Raw genomic sequence first — 24,247 nt, forward strand, 5'->3', positions numbered from 1 at the left:
CCAAGCCCAGCCAATGCGCCGCCCGCATCGCGGCCCCACCGCCGGGCTAGCGCCAGCCTGGACTCACGCTAGCCCTGATCTGCCAGCTTAGTGCGCCTGCCGGAGGACGCCGTATGCTGCGAGCAGCCATCACTAGGCCTGACTGGGCCTAGTGCCCATCGCGTCCGGCCACATGCCTGGCTGCGGCCTAACCAGGTTTAGCAGTGGGCCCATCCCACCCCCACCGGGCCCCCCTAACAATAACAACAATAATATGCACTAGCCCGGGCCCCACTTGCGGAATTTGGGCCACTCGCGGCTTGGGTCAGCACCGAATCACTAAGTCCGTACTAACCCTCTCTGATCTCGCTGCTCTCATGATAGCCTTCCTGCCTCGCTGGAGAGATTATTCATGCTGCTCTGGCATACATCAGTGTACATGCGCTATACGGACGGACCGACCTACATAATTACTTCCCGCTCCCCTCTCTCCCTCTCCCTCTCTTATTTGGCTGTCCCTCACCCCCGTCCAATATCCTCTTCATCTGACCTATCTTCCTTCCTCTTCACCTCTTCACCCTCCTTCCCTCTTCGCTCCTCCTCTTATACATATCTCCCCCGCTCCCATCGCCGTCTTCGGTCCGACGTGTGCAGACATCCACCTATTCTACGCAACCGCAAAAGGAGAGACCGCAAGATTGTTCTGCTTCTTATTATATTCGATTCGACGTCCATGATCACGCTGCGGAATATCGGCTGACTTGTGCGCAAAATTGTTTGCTGTCTTATTGACCGAGCTTCCGCCTTGCGTCTACAACCCGCTCACCTCCAACCTCCAAATTTCACGCACTTCCGCCGCGGTGATCATCCCGCTTTTCTTTACCCACCATGGAGCCGGGTTTTGATACCATGGCCATGCCATATCTGGCCAGTCCTATTCCCCTAGGAAATATGCAGGGCACCGATTATCTCAGCTCCATGCCTGGCATGGACCTGCACGACCAGCGGTCAAACTTTGACGCTGAAACTTTTATCAGGTATGCTTTTCTCGTCGATTCCCTTTTCTTTAGTTAAAACTAATAAAATAGTGGCGACGATATGAGCTTCTCCCAGGCTAATATGCCTCAATTGCGCCGCTTCAACTCCTACGACGACGCCTTTCCCCCGCCGCCAGACATGCTTGCTCCTCCTTTCGAGTCCGTCCCTACCGAACAAAACGCCGATTCGATTGACACCAACCACAAACTGCTTTCCTTCTCCCTCCCGGTGTACGGCTTCACCTTGCTTGACTACTCTCTCCGCCGCACCTCGCTCAACGTGTCTGCTCAATTGCATGGCATGTTCTTCCTAGCCGAGTCTCCCTGGACGAATTCTCCCACCGAGGTGCCCCCTCCCCAGATCGCTGAGCTCACCTGCTACCGCCGAAATCTGTTCCAGATTACTGGCTCCGTCACCCTTCCCCGCAGCCTGCGCTACATCATGACCGAACAGGGAGATCGCATTCCCATCCTCGCCCAAGAGTTGACCGTCTCTGCCACGGAATCCGTTGAGGGAAACCCAGTCAAGATCATTTCCGTCCCCTGGAAGACCCCAGCAGCCGCTGCTGCCAATGGTAGTGGTGCCGCACCTCCTCCAACGCCAGAGGAAAAGGCCGAGAAAGAGCCACCTTCGATTCCCTTGGACACCATGGCTGCCGGACAAGATATGGACTCAGACTACGCTACCTTCCCCATCGCGTGGAAGCGCTTGCAATTCCGTATTGCAACTGCTAACAACGGCCGCCGTAAGGAGTTGCAACAGCATTTCGTCGTCCGCCTCAAGGTTGTCGCGACCTTGTCTACTGGTGCCAAAATCCCCATTTGCGAAGTCCATTCGGGCCCCGTCATCGTCCGTGGTCGTAGCCCACGCAATTTCCAGTCGCGCAAAGATCTTCCTCTGAGCGGAAGCGCTGCTTCGTCGCGAAAGAACCAGCAAGCTGCTGCTCGAAATGCCGCCGAGGCTCAGGCAAAGGCTGCCGCCGCAGCCGCCGCCAAAGCAAATACCACATCCCCGTCGGAGATGTCTCAAATATACCCCTTTGATGCTGCAGGCATTCCGCAGCCACCATCGACCTCTTCTCCTCCCTTTGCCGACTGGACTCATATCCCGGCTGCGGTCACCACCAGCGCGATGGCCACGCCTACATTCGCTCCATCTCATGGAATCCCCGCCTATCCCCAATCCAGTCCGAGTGTGACTCGCAGCACGGAACACCGACCGAACGCGGTGGGTACACCACCGATCAACTTATCTCTGGCAGACGAGGACTTCAAAACGCCCTTGAAACAAGGAGACTCACAACGCCCTGCGACATCGCGTGAAAACAGTTCTAACCATCTCCCTCTCGCTGGTCAGAAGCGGTCCAGCCCTGATGCCGCCGGCGCTCCGCCGGCTAAGATACAAAAGATGGCCCCGACGGCCATCTCACGTCCTCGACCGGTGCGTTCGTCTTCGGCGAACCTGCCGTTACTTCATACAAACTCGGCCCCGATGCAACAGCCTTTCCACGCGGCGCCATCTTCATATCCAACTTCAGTGCCATACTCGGGAGAAACCGCGGATTTGCTATACGAGTACTTTCCCCTGAGCGTAGATGACTGGCAAGCGCCAGTCGACGCAGTCTACCGACCACACGTGGTCCATCACACACATATGCCAGTTGACTACAAATTCATGGCAGCCCGCAATCGAAGCAAACGCTATTTCGCTGCCGAAGACGTTTGCTAATCTTTTCTATTCTGCTATTCTGGTACATAAATATCTGTCATAATACATACGACCCTGAGAGTACATGACGAGGGAGGGACGAATATCACGATATGCTATAAAAGAGGCGCAGTCTGGCGTGTTGCATATGTTTCGTTTTTTTGTTTTCTTTCCACTCTATTCCACTTGATTATGGATTTTGAGATTCCCTATTTGCACGACCAGCGATTCCCAGGAAGTATTTGTTTTGGATTTGGTTGGAGTTATTACGTCTGTTTTTGGGCTGGTTTTTGTGTATGTTTTTGTTTTTGGTTTGGTTTTGGTCTGGCTAGGTGTTCAGCTTTCCATGGGCGGTTGTTGGATATCTTTGTATGTCTTAAGAGAATGACGCTGTACGATATATACGATTTTGTGCGGTCAATATTAGCTGAAGCCAGCTTTCTATCATACCTACATCTATCCTCATTACCTTGAAACCGTATAACTCTAAATATACCCTCACCAACCCTCAACTCTATTTCTGCATACATCGTTTCTTGATACGTTTCAACGCGTAGCATCCGACCTATCCACGCTACCTTCAGATCAACGAGGAATATTATACAGAAACCGACGACACACGGATCAGGAGTTCATAAACCGCGACGCGATTGATAACCCTTAATTACGGCTGTTACTACTGGACGAGTCTAGACCGGATAGAAAGCAGACGGGACTCGAGAGGAGGGGGGGTGCCCTGGTTAGCGGGTTGCGGATACGATGGATGAGAAAATATTATTGCTATTTGAAATGGGATATTGGAAGATTGAAGTATATGGGGAGGTGGGACGTTATTATCCCCCTGTACTGCGAGACCTGGAGATTCGTATAAAACTGCGTTTGTCCGTGATTATAAACACGAGTATGGAGAGGAAGGGCTACTTCGGAAATGCTGTCCCGACGTCATATCCCATCTCTCGACGTCTTGAACGGCATTTGGTCTCTGGACAATCTCAGGGATACAATCTTCGTTTTTCGAACATCATATACGAGGCTATTGCTTTCGTGGTTGAAAGGAGCTTACTGCTGCAGCATATTCTAATATATGGCTCAGTTGATACTTCATATCTGCTCTGTTTCCCTAGGCTAATTAGATGATTCGTAGGGTTGGGAATCGGCGAGTGCTGCTGCCCGTCCGATGAGCAGGTATTCATAATATCGTTTTGTAGAATATCAGACTGGATACAGGGCTGTCTAGGGGTAGATAGGAGTTAACCAAACACATCTGGGACTTAAAGAGGGAGGTTGGCCTTTTTGAAGAAAAAAAAAAAAAAAACTGTAAATAATTATGGACACACTTTGAAGGGCTTGTTTATGGTCTGCTGTTAGCGAGAGTCGCCTGGGTCTAGGGTCTTCACATTTATTATCATTTAAATAATTGTACAGATTATCACTATTTTGCGGCTAATTTCGGATGGTCTCTATTGACACTAATAAGTTTAAGTGATACAGTAAGTACCACGGCTGTACTTTTTAGATTAAAGATTCAATTTAGCACCCCCGAGAAAGATAAAACGTCGGGCCTACATGAAATCACAATGAAACCATAGTATGCTGGCTCAAATGTGCTCATAGAGGAAACAATCTAGATCCACAGACAAGACCTAGCGGTGACAGAATTCCTTTTCAATATCAATATTCTCTTTAATTTCATTTTCACTCGCCTATATCCAACCAACCACAAGTCAACATTCTACAATCTCGAGATCCTTCAATCGGCTTCCCCATTGTCCAATATAAATTTGACAACACAAAGTATACAATAGGAAAAACTAATACAATCTTAGGTTCACATCACTAATTGCAGCGTAGAAGAACTAGAGTGCTGGAGGTCCGCTTCAGGCAGGTGGGCCCCATAGGGCAAATATCCCACTTCCGGACTAGCGTGTCAAGAAATGTGCTCAATTCTTCTCTGCAACGGCTTGGCAGGCCCAGTAGAGCAATCTGTCATGCATCAACCGCCAGATATTTTCAACTTCATCCTTCTTCCCCGCCTCATATGACTGTTTTTCCCATTTAATCACGAGTTAGGGCTCGCACGGTAAGGTAGGCGCAGCACCGGCCACCTGTCAGATGCATCCAATTACCATTCTAACAGTCCCATTGGCAATCGGCCCTACCCGGCAGTTAGTTAGCCAACTCGATTGGTTAGCAGAGACGTTTTCTTTTTAAAGATCCATATTCCCTGTGGCTTTGAGGATACATTGAGTATTTTACTCTGGTGTTAGACTAGTATCTAAGTCACAGGAACGACCAGCCAACATGGATTCCGACATGGACACTTCCGGCCTGCCATGGCTAGACTCACCAGTGATGCTGCATTCATCTCGAGCGGATACATGCAAACTCACTCCTCAACAGTGCGAATATCGGAGTGGCCACTGGCGATATTGGTAAGGCCATCTATCCCCTTCAAAAGGAAAGATGATTGAATATTGGAATCTTACTTCTTGTAGGTACCAAGCAGATCATGTCTATGCCTTAGCTGCGGTTTATTTCATGTGCGCCGTCATTGGTGTCTTTGCAGTTGTCCATACGTTGTCAAAATACGGTCCCGCCTGGTTATCGAATACTGGATTTGCTAAAAGGCTACGTACTGGTTTTCGTTATTTATCATACAGCATCGCAGGAGAGCATCGGAAGATTCCGTTTCTCCCCAGCGCGAGCCTTGGTCTTAGTCTGCTGATCCTGGCCGGAGTGATTTATTTTGCCGGTTTGTTCATCTCTGTCTTTGGCATTGCTTATAACCTTAGATTAACAAACAATTGCTAGCATTGACACTTGGCCCGAAACCCTACTACTGGCCAAATACCAGTACTTTGAACTACGGAAACAGCCCGCCAATTGCTACCAGGACAGGGTGGATGGCCCTTGGACTGCTCCCTTTTGTACTGTATGATACCCGTTTCGGTCTTGCTCGAACAAGTGTTTTAATCCAGGAGAGATAGGGCGCTATCGGCAAAAGCAAACTTGATTTCTGCAGTGACTGGGATTCCATATGAGAAGCTCCAGGTAGGATATGCTGGATTTTCAATCATTCCATAATTAACCTCAAAATATGTAGGTGTTCCACCACTGGACAAGCTATGCAATGTTTGTCTTGGCTCTTATACATACGTTCCCATTTATTGTCTACCACATCCAGAAAGGCGACATGGTCATGCAATGGCAAACATCAGTTACGTATTGGACGGGCGTGGCTGCTTTAATTCCCCAGGCATATCTGACATTTATGTCTTTACCTTGGATTCGGTAAGCACTGTCAAGTCTTCTGGATAAACAGGACACTGACTTAAATAAGCAACCGCTACTACGAATTTTTCAAGTCTACTCACATTACTGTCTCGATATTATTCATATTTTTCTTCTTCATCCATTGCGACTTCAGACTGACATCCTGGTATTTTTTATACTTCCTATTTCTTAGACTACATCTAATGAGCTCAGGGATTACTTTATTGCCACCGGAACAATCTACATATTCTCCCTGCTCTATGCCTGGACCAAAACATATCTCTTTAGCGGTCTTCATACGGCCAAAATTTCTCTTCTTCCTTGTGGATTGATTGAAATAGTTATTCCTACAGTCACATCCTGGAGACCTGGCCAACACGTCTTTCTGCGATTCCTAGCATTAGGTCTACACAGTCTGACCGCACATCCCTTCACAATCTCTTCAGTACCACATAAGACAGAGGTTTGTGGACATCCATCAGAAATGAAGTTCTACATTAAGCCACACGGCCGAGGCTTTACCGCACGTATTGCGAAATTTGCCGAAGGAAAACCGCACATTAGGGTCCGGGTATTTTTGGAAGGACCGTATAGTGGTGTCAACAATTCATTTCTTTCTACAAATTTCGATCGTTCCCTCGTCATATCTGGTGGCTCTGGAGCTGGCTTCTCTCTTGGGCTTATAGAGGATTTGGTTCGACATCAACTCACCATGACAATCAGCGACACAGCGAAAACAATCCAAGTCGTTTATGCAACTCGCCACAAAGCAGTGGCATATTGGTATAAGGAAAAGCTCGAAGAAATATTCACTTTGGCTCTAGGTAACGGAAAACCTATTGGTTGCCAGGTAGAAGCATCAATTCACGTTACATCTACGGAACCAATATCAAAATCAGCAACGCATCTAGATGCCGCCGATGCTGCCACAACTGACCAAGAGAAGAATATTACAAAAAGAGACTCATCAAACTCGCTCTCAAGTGACAATGAGAATAATTCCTCTTCTCATATACAGATACATGAGAATGGGGAACGCCCAAACCTTAGAAATGTCATCTCGTCTGCTAGCTTAGCAACAAATGGTGGAGTAGCTGTCGTTGTCTGTGGGCCCAACTCAATGTTACACGATGCTCGTAACATTGTATCTCAAGAGCAAGTGCGTTTGCTCAAGGACTCCTCTAGAAGGAAAGAGGTGTATCTACATACCGAAAGTTTCTCGTGAGTTGTTTTCCTCTTTTAATCCCCGTTTTCCATCATGTTATTAACTGAATCTTAATTTTAAAGATGGTGAGATTTTGCGCATGCGGACACGAAAACATACGCAGAAATTCAAGCCTGTCACCACTATGATAGCTGATGATGCGAGAAAACATTCATTGATACCCAATTCCTGCTGATCAAAGCAGCTATAATTGTCTTAGATTTTCAAGTTGTTTGATAGGTACAAAAAAGTGTTTATGAGTATTATATCTGGGTCCTAAGAGTAGCTGGAACCTCACATAGTAATATAATGCCGGAACCATTCAAATTCAAGTGTTGTCATTAGCGTTCTATATGGATGCAGTCCTTAATCTGGAACTGTTGTAGATATGAGCCTTCAGGTGCCATTTATGCCATTTACGCCATTTACGTGAGAGCTTTCTGCTCTTCGCATTTTCTTCATCAGCTACGAAAAGTCTCTTCTTTTCCTTGCAGTCGACTGCACAAAATTTTTTCATGGATGATTGATATTACCAGAGGTACATTAAGCTTAAGGAGTGAATAAATGAATTGGTCAACTTGAAAATCTTTACTGTGTACAAAAGTGTCCCCCCGTTTCTCCTTTTCCGTTTCATTTAACTAGCATAAATGCATTCAATAGTGCCAGTACCAATAGTTGTGAACCCTCTCGTTCCAACTGATAGTCAACTTATTTGCCATTATGTAGAAATTTTTGCAAAGTACGAGAAATATCCTTTTCCTGAATTCTCGTTTTCATACTTTATTATCAATGTATTGCATGGTGATGGAGTTATTCGTATGTTGAAATCTTAATTAATTTGTTACCCCCCCCCCCCCCCCCCCCCGTCTGAAATTTCAGATATCTAGCCTCCCTGTAGACCGACCGTTTCTTTTTTTCTGAAGCAGCAAAGTGCCTAGTAACCACATGTAAGCGTATGATGCACAGACTAATTTGGTCAAAGCAATAATACAAAAAGTTTACAGGCAATGGTAGTTGATTTCATAGATAGCAGTTTCAATAATCTTCCTTTCTTTTCGCCATCTCCTAACGACTGCTGCCAAGCAATATGGTCTCTGGCTAATTTGAAGAATCGCAGCCTAATACTAAATGATAACTTTTGGAAATGCAATTTTTCCAACCTCAACGTTAAAGTTGCTACATATGTATCAAATATCGGTCCTCAAATATAGACTACTAGACGACATTGGGTGAGAAGAGATTGGGCATCGCTTCGGGTACTATTTTGAAATTCAATAGCTTCTCAACACAATCAAAAGCCCAGGGTTCTAGAAGTTGAGTAATGTGGCCACTTTAATTTTTAAGCTGTGTGTACAACATGGAAGGATTCTTAGCTAGGCGAATCGAAGAAATGCGTACAACAAGTTTTCAATTCCCCATCCAGTACAAGCCTCGGTGCCTTGACCTTTCAAGCTTCACAATAATCACATCATTCTGGTGGTAGCATCTCCGCAGGGTATTGGCGAAGGATTGAACGATCAAGGATGATGTAGCTTCACCGCTTATCTACCGATCCAAAACTCGGGAACTTAACCGCATATGACAAGTTGACTGCATGGATGACGATACTGGAAAATGGCAACTTCTTCTAGTAAGTCCGCCGCACAAACTAAGCAGACTGTCGTTTACTTTTTCGTTTCCATGCCTTATTTGTCACGGTGTGGTAGGAAGATACCCGCAAAAGACATATTGTTTCTTCAGCCTGTTCCTGGTTTTGTGGAAACAAAACAGCGGGGCTTAAAAAAGTAAGCAAGAGAGCGGAATTTATATGCGCCACCTTGTATCAGTCACATTTCTTTGAGTACTCAGTTTTGACCAGACACATTCATGGATTTTGACCAAAAGCTGTATGAAGCCCAGTCGATAAAAACTGAGCCTCAGCCCTAAGTAGATAGTGTCTGAGCCCTTACCTCCGCATCCTAATACTATTTCAGTTTATGTTCCTCTATTTATTTGATTTCTCTAACACCAAAACCAAAACCAAAACCTCCTCTCATCTCTTTGAATTCGTTCATTTCATTCCACTGCGACCAACATGGCGACACTTAACCTGAAAGATGGTCAATCGCTTGCAGATCCTGCATTGCTGGATAAGATTGATAAGTCATTCGCCTGTAATGTCGGCGAATATATCAATCTTCCACAACTTGTTGTCGTCGGAGATCAGTCGAGTGGCAAAAGTTCCGTCTTGGAAGGCTTGACGAAGCTAGCGTTTCCTCGGGATAGCGGCCTTTGCACGAGATTTGCGACTCAGATCATTTTCCGCCGGGTCGAGAATGTACAAAGAAGCATTAAGGCATCTATTATTCCTGGGCCTACGGTTGAGAACGCACGTGCAGTTCAGCTTCGAGACTGGAAGATGGAAGATTTACAGACTTTGAGTGTCGACAGATTCTCACGTATGATGTCAGAGGTGAGTTCTTGGAGTTGAATATTGTTATCAAAATTGTCAATTCAAAGCTCAGCAATCCCATTGAACAGGTTCACGCCCACATGGGACTTTCTACCTCCAAGGAAGATGGATTACCAACGTTTTCTGATAGCGTCCTGCGGCTAGAAATTTGTGGGCCCGATGAAGATCATCTCAGTGTGATTGACGTGCCTGGCATCTTTCGAACGACCACTATGGGAGTAACCACTCCGAAAGACATAACTATGGTGCGAGAGATGGTTTTGAGATACATGCAAAACCCGCGCTCGATCATGCTTGCCGTTGTGCCAGCCAACGTTGATATTGTCACACAAGAGATTATTGAATTAGCTCAAGAAGTGGACCCGGAAGGTGAAAGGACCTTGGGCGTTCTCACGAAACCAGATTTGGTTGATCCAGGAGCGGAAAGCAAGGTGATTGATCTCGTGGAGGGCAAGGAGATAAATATAAAGTTGGGTTGGATCGTGGTTCGCAATTTGGGCCAGAAGGAAGTCCAGGAACAGAATGTAGATCGAGATGGAGCGGAAGCGAAGCTCCTTCAAGTCTCCCCGTGGAACAATCTCGGAAAAGACCGATTCGGCATTGAGGCTTTGAAATCACGTCTTCAGGAGACTGTGACTGCGAATGCCAGACGAGCATTCCCATCGGTACACTTATCCTTCATTGCAGCATAAAGATTGTCACTGACTATTTTGATCGAGGTGCGTGCTGAGATTAGCAGAAAGCTACGGACATGTCAAGATCAGCTTGAAGCCCTCGGGGGAGAACGTGAGACATCAGAGCAACAAATAAGATATCTGCTTAATGTCATGAACTTGTTCAATGACATTACGCGACAGGCTCTGGGTACAAACTATAGCTCATACGATCAATTTGAGAAGGATGATCAGCTCCGATTCGCGACAAGAATTGTCAACAGGAATGAAAGTTTCTCCAAAAAAATAGCCCAGTGGGGGCATAAATACCATTTTGGAATCAAGGAGGGTGGCAATAGTGATACCGAGGCTCCCATTGCTAACTTTAAGAATAAGGAGAGGCCCAAAACCGGAAACGTTTTGCGGACCAGGGAGCTTGATGATCTTCCTGACTTAGAAGATATTGTTCTTGAACCAGGCGACGGTGAGGTGTGTGAGCCACTAAGCAGCGATATTTATATCTGGATAGAAAGACAATATCGTAGATCACGGGGATTCGAGATCGGGACGTTTAATCCCACTCTGCTCTCCACAATTATGAAACAACAGTCAGACAAGTGGACGTCTATTAGTCATGGCTATATCAGTGACGTTATTACCATGGTCCACCAATTCATTTTAAAGGTGTTGGGTCTTGCCTGTCCCGATACTCGAGTCTGCCAGAACTTATTGTCTATTCTGATGGATAAGCTTCTGGAGAGATATAAACAATCCATCGACAAAGTACGCTTTCTTCTCGATGTCGAGCGATCAGGTACTCCAATGACACAGAACCATTACCTGAATGACACTCTGAGGAAATGGTAATTTGACTGAACTCTCTTTCTCTCCGTGTATGTGCTTCGCTAACCTTGCTACAGCCAGCAACAGCGGTCCATGTCTCGCATAACACAAAAGATATTCGAAGATTCTGAACATGAGAAATTTGTCCGGGTCAGCGATATTACCGACAAAACTCACCTGAGCAATGAAACACATGCCGTGCAGACCATCCATGATATTCTTGAATCCTATTACAAAGTGGCGCGCAAGCGATTTGTTGACAACGTTTGTATGCAGGCCGTGGACTATCACCTCGTGACTGGCCCGGAGACCCCTATGAGGCTATTTTCTTCATCTTTCGTGGGCCATCTTACAACAGAACAGCTAGAAGAAATTGCTGGCGAAGAAGCCGTACTCAAGCGCAAACGACGTCGGCTAAAGAAAGAAGTCGCGGATCTTAAAATAGCTAAGAAAATTCTATTTTGAGCTGCTGAAATGTGATTTTTGGATTTTTATGGCACTCACATGTTGTCAGCTTCATCTCTGGCTTGGCGGAGCAGTTTGTGTGTGACATAAAATTGAGGGTAGAGGAGCACTAGCAAGGTTGACAAGAATTGTAAGATGCAATCAGTCCATTATTGTGTTTTATTCTTGCATCTGAGTGTGTTTATTTTCTTAACCATGTTGCTTTTAGTTATATATTGAAATTTTTGTTGCGCAAGAATTGATGAGGGTTAAAATACCTGGCCGGCTAGAAATGCTATATGGTGTGATCATTTTCGGTTTCAATGTTATCTTATAATAGTATGAAGTACATTGGTTATAGTTATTACGTTTTCAAAACTCATGTTGTAAATTTAAATAGACTAATAAAAATTAGAATGCTCTCTTTAATAATGAGGCTGATTACCTCACGAGGTGTTATCAGAACAAACTGCAGAGTCGGTGATAAATCCTCTGGGCATAAGTAGTCTTGAAGCTGTATAATTATATATTAAAAATCAGATATAAAATCTGAAACCTTCTTTATTTTAAACACTTTCTCTTCTTTAATTCTACTTCACTTCTACAGAAAGTTTGCGATCTATACTAGAAATAGTTGGTTTAATATAGTATATAATATAAATTTATTTATATTTTTCCTGTGAAAGACAGCATGCACATTTGATAGGTAAATCAACCTATGAAAGTTTAGTATCTTAAAATATGTTATAAATAAAATAAACTGATTTTGATGAAAGATCGAAAAATACTGGAACTTACTCATGTGCCTTGGTAGTAGGGTATAAATAATCGAAGAAAGTTTTCGATATGAAGGAGGTATTGGGTCTCTCTATATCTGCCTCCAACTCCACCAATTCTGTCGCCGGTAATTCAGCCACTTCTGGCCCCCCCCCCTCTAACTCCACTACTTCTGCTATCCCCAACTCTGCCACGTCTCCTGCTCTAATTTCTGTCCTATGTTAGAGAATTGCAGAATAGACATAGTGAGTAGGTACAGGAGTAGACCCAGAGTCGCCTCCTCGCTGTTCGTTTGCTTTCGTATCGCCTTTCGCCATCGCAATTTAAGGGAAATACCAATTTCAAGCAAGATTATTCCAGTGAGGCCGCCTAAAACTGAGGCATAAATAGAAGCTCCAGATGTCGAACTGGTTCGTTGCAGACGTCGTCGTCGGCGATGAGGAAAGAGGTGTTGTTTGTGTTGGGAGGAGGGTCGGTGCGAGGAGTTTGGTTCGATATTCCAGCCTTTTATCACAACAGCTACCCAATTTATAAGTACTGTCTGTCTATGTTTCATCAATACTCGATGTAGGAGTGTGATGGTTTGCTTTCCCCGGAGTTGTAATACAGGCACAATTCATCTCCATTTTGTAATCGAGAATGGGATTCGCGGTGTAGCCCCTAGTAATCGCAATGACTAACAGCGAAGTTTAGCTCTCATAGAATGCCTATATGGCTCATATAACTTACATCGGGTAACACGCCACTTGCATACTCGTTGACTAAATCATGGATGTGAGAGGCGTAGACCATCCTTGTGGACATTTAAGAGGCATTAAGCTGGTCACTATGGCGAGACTATTTGTCTGTCTCGAGTTTTTAAGTGTCAGTGATCGATTTTTATACCAACTTGCAACTTCTGCAGGCACACATGGGACATAGCTTGATCCAATTCCAATTCCGCAGAATGCGGCGCTAATTTTCTCCGATGAACTTGAGGAAATCGGATATTAATCAGTGTAAGAGCAGTGCACATCCGGTGTAAACACCGAGACGAGAGGTAGCCGCGAAGGGACAACATTGGTGTTAGTTTCCGCTGGATATGAGCTGCTGGTTGTTTCTGTTGGGACCACCGTTCTCGGTGCAATGAGAGCCATTTCTGAAAATGAATGTTGCAGTCACCTTGAGAAGCCGTACGAAAAAACAGGGGAATCAAAAGAATATATGGCAGAAGAGAGGGATATTACAATCACGTTACCAAGCAGCACGAGAAACAGAAGACTCAGAAAAATATATAGCAGAGGAAAGGCATTACGGTGTGATGTATTATTAGCATGCAAACAGTGAATGCTAAATGATATCTAATTTCCTCGACTCGAGGGACTTGGTGGATATCGGACAGGTAGAAACAGCCAATATGCACATTGCCGGCGATCCGTTCCTGGTGGTTGGGAGTTTGCATTAGTTTCCGTAGTGTTTTTGAGAAGTTTGCATATCTTGAAACAAGTATCATCAGCTTCATGAAACTTATTGAATAGAGATATCATCTTGCAAGATCCAAATTCAATATTCCTTCAGACTCTCTGGGGTCTCTCCGCTTTGAGATGATATTCAGCTACACACGACAGCCTCGTGCCCCTTGACAGTGGGACTTGCTAATCTATTCCTATCTAGTTCTGCGCCATACGTGATAGCTTGAATGGCGTTGCAGATAATTAGCTCTCTTATTGTCGATTTTCGGCCCACTCAATAAACATTTGCCTATTGCTTTCATTCCAACATACTGGCACTGGTAGATACATCATTCTTGTTGGTAAAGATAATTTTAGATTGATTACGAATTGTTCCAAATAACTCCAGATTCTAAGACTAGCCGGACTGATTTGCAATTGACCAGGGGTTCAGCTCTTAAAACGTCTTGGATCAACGTAGCTGGTTGGTTGTAGAATCAGTCGAGACCTAAAATTACATAATATGGAACTCTGCCCACTTCATCCTCAGATTTCACACATTCTTCAAATAACGAGTCTAGTACCGAGAACAATAATTTCCTGTCTCGGATACTCCGTACCTGATATCTCACCGTCGAGTGCTCAGCTCACGCGTTGTCAATAATGCTCTGAAACCAGTCAAATACAACCTGACTCTGTAAAACAAGAGCCCCAGTACTGCAGTGCTCACCTGCACCCTCTGCGTTCGTGAAAGGGTGATAGGTGGCTAAATCTCCGAGATGATCTGCAAGTAGCTTAGCCTGACCAGGGAAGAATATATCATTCTGAGAGTTTCCGATAAAGACAGGCGCGGTGATATTCTTGGTCAACCCTTCGAGAGTGTACGGTTGGATATTAGTCATCCACTCAAACGGAGTCTTGCAATTGAAAGCCCAGAGTCCCTGCTGTATATCCCAGCGGATACTGGTCTTAGTGCTAGGATCTTGGAGAATCCCATCGATAATGGAATTAAAGGCAGTAGCATTGCCCGACTCAAATAGAGCCTTAAGCTCAGGGTCGAACTGGTTGAGGATAAACGGCCCGAAATTATAAAGCCCATCAAGAGCCATGGTTGCAGCAATTCTATGCTCAAATGCTGCTGCACGGGGTGCGAGCCATCCGCCGAATGAAAGTCCCAACGACCCGATGGCTGAAGGATTGACTTCGGGCCGTGTCAAGGCGTAATCGACGACTGGGGTGAGAACCTGTTCCCATTGAGGAATAAACCCAAGGTTCTGGTCGCGTCTAACAGTTGGCTGACCAGGCCCTTCGTATGTGATGAGATTCCATCCACGCTCGACGACTGCTTTGCCTATGAAATGATACATCTCTTCCTGAGAGCCATCATAGCCATTACACATGATGATAGTAGGGCGTGGACCAGGGAGCCCGGTGCCATAGAAAATGGCTGGGATATCAAATCCAGAGCCATTCAAAACAACGCGTTGCCCAGGGACAGGAAGTAGAGCAATGGCCGAATTGAAAGCTGCCAGCTGTTTATCCCACAGGGAGTAGATGCGTGGGTCACTCCAGTTTCCATGGAGGTAAAAGTCAGCAGAGCGGAAGTAGCTGGAGGCGCGGAAGAAAGTGTTTCTCGCAGATATGGGGTTCTTGGTAGCGTCAATCGTGGTGGATGTGTTAAGTACTCGAGTAGCGAGAGAATTAAAGGCGTCATGAAAGCTTTCCATGTCGGCATACTTGATTTGGTTGGTCGCAACAAGGACTTCTCCGATATCAGAACCTTCATAGGGTGCAAATCCAAGGAGTCGGAGAATTTCATAGTGAAAATCGGGATCTTTGCTCAGTTGGTACATGGGGTCGATTGTTGTTCCATTGTCTCGGTTGCTAGATAGCCGTCTAGCTGTAGACGGCAAGTTTGTGCTCTATTATTATAGGTATATGTTAGCAAAAATATGTTTCATATTTCCTGCGTCAGAATTCACCAAAGAGGAGCAGATATAGCCAAGAAGCGATGCGGTATAAAGAAATTGTGCCTTCATGATTTCTCTTGTCTGTTTCCGTGATATTTGTAGACCTGATAAAACTTGATCATACCCATAATAAAAATCGGCACGGGCAGCTTTATATAGTTTTCTATCCTGGTCTGTCTAATCTACGGAAAGCTTATAAAATTACTGTAGTCATGGTGTGGAAATAGACGCACTATGCATGCAATCAGTCGATTTCTGGCCTAATTTCACTAGTATGTTAACTAAAATCTAGGCTTCAGTTTTAATTGCCTCATACGTACGTACCTACACCACTAGGTCTTTTTCCAGATGGCTGATATAGAGTAGGATCTGATCCCCTATTGATTACTACAGTCGTAGAATGTGCCGTATCGGGACTAGCTTCCGACCCCACACAACGCACGGGCCAACAAGTTCGTGGAATGGGTCGTATCGGGCATAGCTTGAGCCACCATGACTGAAAAATCCACAATGGGGCTGAGGAGCTTGTTCGTGAGATATACTAGATCAAGACTGGGCTCGCGCTGTTGATGCGCTGCCTAAGGGTGAAATGTAAGGTTTTGGTAGGCAGTGCATGTTCTTTCGTGGAATATTCTGAGTTGGGACTGGCTCCGCGAGCTGAGCAACACAACTAGGAGCCAAGCTCTGTGTATATAAGTGACTATCATCCAGACGTATCGGCAGTCAATCAACTCAATTCTAGATACCGCCAGAATATAACCATCTTCTAATTTCAAGCAACATCCTGCATATTCACGTCGTCCACCTATCTCACTTTCCCCTCTTCCGTCCTGATACAAGATCAAAAATAAAAATGGTTTCCACAACAAACTCATACCAGAACAACATGTCGTATTACCATCAAGAACCGCAACCGCCACCCTACAGCGAATTCCATGCCGAAAGCAATACCGAAAGCCAAGAGCAGCTTGAAGAGAAAAACTTCATCCAACAAACGACTCAATGGATCCCCCAAAATCCCCACGAGCACATTCTGTCGAGAAACGTGAGATTGGAGGTAGGAGAGCCAATAGCTTCAAGTGACGAATATTTCATAGATCGCTAACCACAGTATCCGTTCAATAGAAACCAATCGTCATTCCAAGACTGGCAGTCCACGGCATGATGTCGTCTCCGTTACCGTTCTTGAGAGCCTATAGTCCCGCTTTACGGCAGCTCAATGTGAATATTGAGGAATTCACGGCATTTATCGATAATCTCACCATCGTACAGACGGAGCCGGTGCCACTGCAAGCTCTGAACTTGGTTGGGACGGGAATCGGGTTCATGTGAGAAAGTTGAACACTTCGTGCCGCCTGCGATACTAACCCTATACTTTCACCAGACCATGGCATTGGGCGCTAGCAGCTGGACTATCCATGAACGCGGCTGCTATTGCCGGATCCAAGCTTACCATCAGGGCGCGCACGAAGCGGTACCTTGCGACTGTCAATCGCGAGTATTTCGAACCAAGAGGATTGAAGGCGTCATTGTACAAAAATGATGATGTATCGGCCTTAGTAGGATATCCAATGGGCTGGCCGGAGCTTGCGTGAGTACTCATTCCATTATATCTGTCGGATATGAACTTTTCTAGGAGCTAACGCCCTTTTTTCAAATCAGTCCTGCGGAGATGCAGATGAATCCTGTTTCCATGCGGGATCGTCGTATGCAGGCGCTAGCCCCGTACATAGCCCCTCTATCGCTCGATGTGCCAGCCCCAGTGCCGCAAGATAAGATGCTAGATAAACTCAGTGCGAAGCTGATAGCACATACGATAGCCAAAGAGAAAAAGGACACCCTGAAGAAACAGAGAAAGCTGGCTCAAGGGGAGGTGAGCTATGAGGAATTCGCTGAAGAGGAACGCAAAGACGTTAAGAAAGTGAAGAAGATGGATTATATTGTCATCGAGAATTTGAGGCGATACCAATCATGATTGACGAAAGTGGCGTTTTCTCCAACTTACACAGGCATGGGCGAATGGCTTTAGAGTCTGCAGCGTGCTCTCTAGCCCTTGTGAACCTGCTCTAAGTCCTGGTGTTTAGGTGTTGACTTTATTTACGATTGGATATAAATGTTAGGGAACGGCGCTATCTTACAGCTAATATGTACAAGTCATTCGAAAAATGAAGATCCCGTTGCTAGATGGGAGGTAACTTCGGTAAAAAGGGTCTGTCGGCGCGGATGATTGCTGACGGGGTCGTACCAAATTCCCGGGTGGAATCAACGAAGATTTCGAGTCGCCACACTCCATTTCGCTGCAAATCCATCTGAGAGATGATCCAAAATGCCCTTCAACCAGTTTCCAATTGTTGGGTAATCATAAATAGTCGCTATCAAAGCCACCTTTATGGGATAAAACATGCTGTGGCTGCTAGCTCCTTTGTTTATTTCTTGAAACTGATAGTCCAGGCTTCGACATACGGTGATGATAGCCTTGAATAGTTGGGTTGAAATCTGCTCTGCTGTTGTTGTTGACATACTCCAAGGTAGATCTCGGTAGATAATTAATACAAGTATGCGTACCGCACAACCCATCATAGCTACATTTGCATGGTCAAGAGACTGGTAATGCAAGACTGTCGACCAAAGAGGGATTTGTTCTCCTTCTGAACTGGGAATCGGTGGAGTCAAACCAGGAGGACTTACTTCCCAGACACAAGTCGAATTAGCAGAAATCCAGGCTTCTTCAAACGTGTCAAGCCTTTCTAATACTCCTTGGGTCATAATTGCTAATTCTTGACGCTTCTCAGAATTCAAGCTTCCGAATGGATCTGATTCAAGCTCAGTTTTGGCAGCAAGAAGCTCAGGACAATCAGCGAGGATATCCAGTAACATTTGCATATATGTTTTCCTGTCTGGATATAACGTCCAGGGTATTGTTTTCCACTCTGACCTCGAAAGAATGGTCGGCTTGCGAAGGGTCAGTGCAGCAAACAGAACTAGTGAACGAGTTTGCTCGAAAAGCATCAAGTCTAGGAGTGACATGAATGTCTCTGGCCCTCGAAGTTCTATTAGCCGCTCCAATCCACATGCATGATTGAGCCATCCACGATCTCGTTCCGAAATATGAAACTACATATAAACCGGGTATTTAAAAATCCATTCCCGAATAAAGATAGATGAGGGACGGACTTACCTCAAGGAGGGCCATGGTCAATATGGCATCAAATAAATCCGACGAATAACAGTGGGTGGAGTCTCTGAGAGCTGCATTTAACTCTTCTATAGTAAAGCTATATTTTTGTAGGCCGCGCTGAATTAATGCGCTATCTCTGTGCTCGGTGCCGAAAAATATTGTAGCAAGAGCCAATAAGGATGCATCGCCAAGCTTGCGGTCAATCTCTGGAACCCAAATTGAATTTGATTCGATATTGTGTAGCAAATTGGCGCGGGTATAGTTCACAAACATGTCATCTTGCGATACAGATAGTTCGGCCCCTAAAAGTGACCAGGGGGTAAAGGTAGGTGTTTCGGATACAACTAAAGAGTTCCTCTGCGGCGATGAGCTCGATGCCCGAGAGATTTCATCATCGGGTGTTTGGACTTCGTAGTGTACGAATGTAATGTCGCGGCTCCCGCCACACTTCAAATCGGCTTTGACGCATCTGCCGCAGGCTGGCTGGCCAAGATCTGTAAACCCCGGATTATTACTCAGTCATTGTAGGAGGATAGCCGCTGCTTATTACCGCATTTTATATGGCGCCGCCGACAATTGTCGCAGCCTTTCGAACGGCCTGCTACGCCCCCATTTCAGTGTGAGTCAAGAAAGCAGTGTGCGAGTTTGGACGGATCTCACGATTCAGTCGAAGCCAGGATGTCTTATGGGCACACCACGTGACTAACGCCCACGTATACCCCGTGCGAACTCTATTTTATTTGCCAGTGTATTCTATTGAGCGAAGCAATTGTGCAGTGATTATTCGGAAATTTACATGTAGGAGGTTTGATTGTAATTCAACAATCGCTTGCAGTGAATATGTATACTGTCATAGCATTGAGATGAAGCGAGTAAAACATATGCGTACACAAATGAACACAATTGGGAAGAAAAGGTTTATATTAATGATACAATCCAAGACTCCAGGTCCTTACAATGCAGTCTTCAGTCTACTCCCCAGCTTTTCCATCTCACCGACAAGGCCACCTCCAGCCAAGCTCCATTTCTCGCCAATCCAATCCTCCGAGACTCGTTCTTGAAGGATGCCGCTGCGTGCAAAATATTCCATCAAACCACGAGCTTCATCGCGGCTGAGCCCACCGAGAATCTGTAGGTCAAGTGCATCCTCAGTAGCTGACCTTGTAGCGGATGGTTTGAAAATATCAACAACGCGGTTATCAATCTGGTCGTAAGGGTCTGCTCGAGGAAATTCAGGCGATGACTCGGAAACACCACTCCGGCGAGAAGCTAGCTGTTGTAATGCTAAATCGAAGGTAGGGGTAGAAGGTTTATTTGAAGCCGAGGTGGAGTACAACAAAATCCCGCCATTGGAAAGGGCTGATTGTGAGCTACCAGGGCGCAGTAAAGACAAGAAATGTTTAACAAGAGCGAAATCATGAGCGTGGATGAACTTGTATTCCGGGTTGCGATATTTTGAATCCAGCATCCAGTGGCCAATGCCATCTGCGGCCACCAAAAGAGGAGGACGAGTCTGAAATCCTTCCGGTCCACTGGTCGCATTCATTTCGGCCCAGAATGCATTGAACACGGGCCAGGAGATCGATGTATCTTGCACACCCAGTCGAAGGAGTTCGTTCAAAGTCATTTTTGGGCGGATCAGATGTTTCAGTTCTGGATGTTTCAATGAGACATGGAGTTTCGACAAAACATCTTCATTTCCGAGTGAAGTTCGCAACAGGAGAGCAGATGTCAGTTGGTCTTGAACATATTGGACTGGTTGGGAGCCCGCGATCGGCGCATACGCTGAGTTTGCAGTCACCATATCTTGGGCTATTGAGCTGTTAGAGGCGCATATTACACAGACACCCAAATTAATTTGTACTCACCCTCTGGAATAGAAATCACCACCCATTTCTTCAAGAATCCAATTGCCATGGCTTGTAACAACTGTACACTTTTCCCTGAACCTCTTGGCCCGATGATGATTTTCTTCACAACTTTTCCTTTATCGCCGCCATCCGTGATATTTTCAAAAACCTTGCCCATTTCCAGAGTTTCTCGTCTGAGGACCACCGCTGGGCGACGAAACAGAGACCAACCCTGCGTAGGCTTGAATGCCTGAACCGCTCTCAACTGCGACACTATAGGCACCGGAAGCCCGACTACAGCACCCCGAAGCCGAGAATCGACAATCGTTTCATTAGAAAACTCCTGCATGCCCTGAACCTCGAGCGCGTTGGTATTGCTCAACACAATGCGTTTCCGAAGCGCCTTACGTTCGCCCACGGCGGGCGGACGGCCACGATCGACGGGCTTCTTGTTCTTCCTCATGCGAGCAGATTTCGATTCACGGAACTTGGGTGCGTTGTCCCGGCTGGCGGTCTTTCTGTTCAACGGATTGGCATATCTGACCGCGGAGGTATGGAACGAGGCTGCAGACGGCGTTAAGGAGGGTGTTGGTAGCTGGGCGCGTGGCAGAAGCGCTCGAGGGGTTTGGCGAAACCCCGAAAGGCAGCCCCAGCAGAATTGAGATACCATCGTGCTCAAGCTGGCCAGCCCAGCAAGAATGGTTAATGGATGCCGGACGCTGGTGTGGCAGGGGATTTGCAACAATACTAGGTTGTCGGAGAACGGACTGGCTAAGCAAAAGATTCACATCGGGAGACCAGAAGGGGGAAGGCGGGCCGCCACTTTAACCTCTCCTGCGCAGTGACTTAAAGCGGCTCTAGAAAATTATACCGATAAGCTTCTACTTATCAAGAAAAAAAATTCCAGTTCATCATCACACAAGACTTTGAATTAAGGCTCAACACTCGACAAAGATGATAGATACGGCTCCTGCGAAGCGGGAAAAACTGTAAGTCTATTTCTCCACAATTCCCCTCTCGATTCATATCTGACTTTTCACCAGTCCTATCACCGTCACAAAGGAAACCCCATACACGTTCGATCTCGGCCACCTTCTGGTGCAAGACCCCAACCCGCTCGTGATATCAAATACAGAAAACACCAATAATGCATTGAAAGCCGTAGCACGGGATGGCGCTCAAGTCCTCATCAACCAACTTCTTGTACGTCCAAGAGTCGAAAAACTCCAAAGAGAGCATTGTTCATGAAGCTAACTGGGGTTGCCATTATTCAACAGACAATATGCCCAATTACATCGGACGTTAAAGAAGGAGTTCTCCTCTCTCTACCCCCTCCTCAGACTTTACTCCCACGATTCAAGCCTCTGTGCGTTTTCCAGATTTAGATTCATACCGAGCAGCAGCAGCTAATGTTTGCATAGACCGAAACCAAAGGAGCCTACGAAATGGGAGCTATTCGCGAAGAAGAAAGGAATTGGCAAATTTAGTAGCAAACCTGGTGCTGCATTAGCTGAAAAGGAGAGACGCAAGAAGCTCGTTTACGACGAGGCTAGTGGAGAATGGGTTCCGAAATGGGGGTACAAGGGCGCGAACAAGTCAGGTGAGAATGACTGGTTGGTGGAAATCCCCGACAAAGAATGGAAGAATGAAGCTCAGGGTGAAAATATTCGGACTGCTGGTCGACGTGATCGTAAGGAACGGGTCAAGAGGAATGAAAGAAAAATGAGGGCGAATGAACGCAGGACTCGGAAATCTGGCGGATAAAGACTAGTGCAGAGGATTGGAAATCAAAAGCAGTGTATTTTCAAATCGCAAGGTTCGGCTGGCGTTTTTGAGTATGATTGTTCAATTTTGTCTTGGAGGTTATTTACGGCAATTTATCAATGAACATGGTATTTGTATGAAGCAAGGAATAACATGAAGTTCTTTCAACCTGATCAACCTGCTTTATGGATGATAGTGAGGTTTGAAGAAAGTCGATTAATGAGTAGGATTTGTTGGTATTAAATAAGTGTAGTGCTATCAAGATGCAATATTTGAAAGAAAAGGCTAAACTTTAGAAAAACCAGGCACCGGGCAGGTAACATGACAGGTCAGAAAGATGGATGGGAATGGAGATATATGTATACGATGAAGTTTGAGGGGAAAGAAAGAAATGAGGTTTTTATTCTTCTTTCTTTTTACTGCCAAAACCGAACCAGCCTCCGGTTCCAGTTTTGCGCTGCTCTCTTTGTCGCTGCTTATCTTCCTTGTACTCTTCCCAGGAAGGAGCCTTGTCGTTGCCGCGATCAATATCCGCTTTGTGGCGGTTTTTCTCATCTTGTAGCTTCAGCAACGAGCTCAAGGGCATAGTCTTCTTCGCTGGTAATTCACTTGATGGAGGAGGCGGCTGGACTGCTTCTGGCCCTCCAACAGCACGACAAAGAGTTTGAAATGACCATTCGACAGCATGCTCAACAGGCTGATCAAAGAGATATGGGAGTAGAGGAACAACGCTTAGACCCAACTATATCTAACTGTTAGCAGACATCCATTTCGGAAGAAATATCATGATACTCACTCCAATCGGAGCCCAGGTGCGAAGGAAAACATTTTTAGAGTTCTTCAGAGCACGCCCAGAATAGCGCACCACTGAATGAATAGTAAAAGCAGGCAGTCCCATACTTGCGATACTCTGAAACACGGCGCGCTTCACCATAACCATTCGATAGTCATCAATCAATGGGATTTGAGACGACGCCCATGGTATCAAGGGGTCAGAATTGGAGTCAACGTCTGATTTGGGAGATTCCGAGGTCAGTGGACCGGCAATGTTTCCTGTTGTCATGCCTCGCACAACCTGGTTTGTTTTGAGATCGGTAGCATCTTTATATGCTTCTCCGGGCGGTATGAGCACACGCCGATTCCGAAGATACGCTTTGTACCCCTCGTGGGCGACGTCGCCGAGAATATATGACCATGAGATAGCATAGGCGCTGCGAACGAGGTAAGGATGTGCAACTGGCCGGAAAGATTCTCCAACATCGGATGTGTATGCGATATAACGGTGAGCGGAGAGTAGGATGGTTCGCACTCGATTGGCATAGGCAGCATATCGGTATGGAGTTTCGGTCGTGTCAACGGAACTATCGAGTGATATATATAATCAGTGCTTCTGATTTTGTAAGATAGATCAAGCTGTGCGTTAGGAATCTCCGAATAGAAGAAAAAGAGAATCAAACCCGAGGTCGCGCAACAAGGTGAGGGGAAAACCAAGGACATACTATGGCGTATATAATTCGTCGTAATAGTCGTCCTCGCGATCGACAAGTTTCTGCAAATTGCGGGACAACTTGTGACGCGGTATGTCTTCTTTCAAAGACTCTGGACGGGAGTCCTCGCGAAGACGAGGTACCCCATCTTGCTCGTCTTTCTCTTTCTTCTCTTTGCGCCAGAACATGGCAAGGGAG

At 45.8% G+C, this 24,247-nt stretch overlaps 9 protein-coding genes across 9 annotated transcripts; 5 read left to right on the forward strand and 4 right to left on the reverse strand.

The window, feature by feature from the left end:
- Window positions 1–383: 383 nt before the first annotated feature.
- On the forward strand, window positions 384–3,203 carry BGW36DRAFT_328800 (transcriptional regulator PacG/VIB-1). Its single transcript, XM_046212782.1, has 2 exons — window positions 384–1,016; window positions 1,068–3,203. Exons 1-2 carry the CDS (start codon window positions 868–870, stop codon window positions 2,743–2,745), a joined length of 1,827 nt encoding a protein of 608 aa, XP_046067048.1. The 5' UTR covers window positions 384–867; the 3' UTR covers window positions 2,746–3,203.
- A 1,518-nt stretch (window positions 3,204–4,721) lies between these two features.
- Window positions 4,722–7,533, forward strand: BGW36DRAFT_389458 (ferric reductase). The gene is made up of 8 exons (XM_046217353.1): window positions 4,722–5,156; window positions 5,220–5,476; window positions 5,536–5,656; window positions 5,712–5,775; window positions 5,828–6,015; window positions 6,065–6,163; window positions 6,211–7,218; window positions 7,285–7,533. The coding sequence occupies exons 1-8, from the start codon at window positions 5,026–5,028 to the stop codon at window positions 7,289–7,291; spliced, it is 1,875 nt and encodes a 624-aa protein (XP_046067049.1). The 5' UTR covers window positions 4,722–5,025; the 3' UTR covers window positions 7,292–7,533.
- Window positions 7,534–9,275: 1,742 nt separating this feature from the next.
- BGW36DRAFT_401187 (P-loop containing nucleoside triphosphate hydrolase protein) lies at window positions 9,276–11,614 on the forward strand (the record flags this gene model as incomplete). The annotated part of the gene is made up of 5 exons (XM_046218716.1): window positions 9,276–9,653; window positions 9,722–10,084; window positions 10,124–10,318; window positions 10,373–11,169; window positions 11,227–11,614. 5 exons carry the CDS (start codon window positions 9,276–9,278, stop codon window positions 11,612–11,614), a joined length of 2,121 nt encoding a protein of 706 aa, XP_046067050.1.
- Window positions 11,615–14,447: 2,833 nt separating this feature from the next.
- BGW36DRAFT_364407 (2,6-dihydropseudooxynicotine hydrolase) lies at window positions 14,448–15,653 on the reverse strand (the record flags this gene model as incomplete). The annotated part of the gene is made up of 1 exon (XM_046214554.1): window positions 14,448–15,653. The coding sequence occupies one exon, from the start codon at window positions 15,651–15,653 to the stop codon at window positions 14,448–14,450; it is 1,206 nt and encodes a 401-aa protein (XP_046067051.1).
- A 1,003-nt stretch (window positions 15,654–16,656) lies between these two features.
- Window positions 16,657–17,745, forward strand: BGW36DRAFT_432635 (uncharacterized protein; the record flags this gene model as incomplete). The annotated part of the gene is made up of 4 exons (XM_046221157.1): window positions 16,657–16,827; window positions 16,896–17,098; window positions 17,155–17,361; window positions 17,433–17,745. The coding sequence occupies 4 exons, from the start codon at window positions 16,657–16,659 to the stop codon at window positions 17,743–17,745; spliced, it is 894 nt and encodes a 297-aa protein (XP_046067052.1).
- A 287-nt stretch (window positions 17,746–18,032) lies between these two features.
- BGW36DRAFT_305965 (uncharacterized protein) lies at window positions 18,033–19,556 on the reverse strand (the record flags this gene model as incomplete). The annotated part of the gene is made up of 3 exons (XM_046212112.1): window positions 18,033–18,884; window positions 18,949–19,442; window positions 19,499–19,556. Coding segments are annotated over 3 exons (1,404 nt in total), but the record flags the coding sequence as incomplete, so codon positions are not given.
- A 116-nt stretch (window positions 19,557–19,672) lies between these two features.
- On the reverse strand, window positions 19,673–21,712 carry BGW36DRAFT_350401 (mitochondrial ribosomal death-associated protein 3-domain-containing protein). The gene is made up of 2 exons (XM_046213319.1): window positions 20,817–21,712; window positions 19,673–20,760 (listed from the first exon to the last, which is right to left on the reverse strand). The coding sequence occupies exons 1-2, from the start codon at window positions 21,466–21,468 to the stop codon at window positions 19,901–19,903; spliced, it is 1,512 nt and encodes a 503-aa protein (XP_046067054.1). The 5' UTR covers window positions 21,469–21,712; the 3' UTR covers window positions 19,673–19,900.
- On the forward strand, window positions 21,589–22,705 carry BGW36DRAFT_60802 (putative ribosome biogenesis protein). The gene is made up of 4 exons (XM_046222468.1): window positions 21,589–21,787; window positions 21,842–22,001; window positions 22,076–22,164; window positions 22,220–22,705. Exons 1-4 carry the CDS (start codon window positions 21,753–21,755, stop codon window positions 22,560–22,562), a joined length of 627 nt encoding a protein of 208 aa, XP_046067055.1. The 5' UTR covers window positions 21,589–21,752; the 3' UTR covers window positions 22,563–22,705.
- A 257-nt stretch (window positions 22,706–22,962) lies between these two features.
- On the reverse strand, window positions 22,963–24,237 carry BGW36DRAFT_306597 (mitochondrial 18 KDa protein-domain-containing protein; the record flags this gene model as incomplete). Its single annotated transcript, XM_046212165.1, has 3 exons — window positions 22,963–23,304; window positions 23,359–23,923; window positions 24,062–24,237. 3 exons carry the CDS (start codon window positions 24,235–24,237, stop codon window positions 22,963–22,965), a joined length of 1,083 nt encoding a protein of 360 aa, XP_046067056.1.
- Window positions 24,238–24,247: the final 10 nt, after the last annotated feature.

This window comes from Talaromyces proteolyticus (assembly GCF_021365285.1).
Source record: "Talaromyces proteolyticus strain PMI_201 chromosome Unknown BGW36scaffold_13, whole genome shotgun sequence".
NCBI classification, from domain to species: Eukaryota; Fungi; Ascomycota; class Eurotiomycetes; order Eurotiales; family Trichocomaceae; genus Talaromyces; species Talaromyces proteolyticus.

What these genes read in the sequence shown, in the direction of transcription:
- BGW36DRAFT_328800 (XM_046212782.1), top strand. Translation starts at nt 868, where the DNA reads ATGGAGCCGGGTTTTGATACCATGGCCATGCCATATCTGGCCAGTCCT. An exon ending in GACGCTGAAACTTTTATCAG is followed by an intron (nt 1,017 to 1,067) that starts GTATGCTTTTCT and finishes CTAATAAAATAG; the next exon opens with TGGCGACGATATGAGCTTCT.
- BGW36DRAFT_389458 (XM_046217353.1), top strand. Translation starts at nt 5,026, where the DNA reads ATGGATTCCGACATGGACACTTCCGGCCTGCCATGGCTAGACTCACCA. An exon ending in CGGAGTGATTTATTTTGCCG is followed by an intron (nt 5,477 to 5,535) that starts GTTTGTTCATCT and finishes AACAATTGCTAG; the next exon opens with CATTGACACTTGGCCCGAAA. An exon ending in TTCCATATGAGAAGCTCCAG is followed by an intron (nt 5,776 to 5,827) that starts GTAGGATATGCT and finishes CAAAATATGTAG; the next exon opens with GTGTTCCACCACTGGACAAG.
- BGW36DRAFT_350401 (XM_046213319.1), bottom strand. Translation starts at nt 21,468, where the DNA reads ATGGTATCTCAATTCTGCTGGGGCTGCCTTTCGGGGTTTCGCCAAACC. An exon ending in GGTGATTTCTATTCCAGAGG is followed by an intron (nt 20,761 to 20,816) that starts GTGAGTACAAAT and finishes ACAGCTCAATAG; the next exon opens with CCCAAGATATGGTGACTGCA.
- BGW36DRAFT_60802 (XM_046222468.1), top strand. Translation starts at nt 21,753, where the DNA reads ATGATAGATACGGCTCCTGCGAAGCGGGAAAAACT. An exon ending in CCTGCGAAGCGGGAAAAACT is followed by an intron (nt 21,788 to 21,841) that starts GTAAGTCTATTT and finishes ACTTTTCACCAG; the next exon opens with TCCTATCACCGTCACAAAGG. An exon ending in CTCCCACGATTCAAGCCTCT is followed by an intron (nt 22,165 to 22,219) that starts GTGCGTTTTCCA and finishes ATGTTTGCATAG; the next exon opens with ACCGAAACCAAAGGAGCCTA.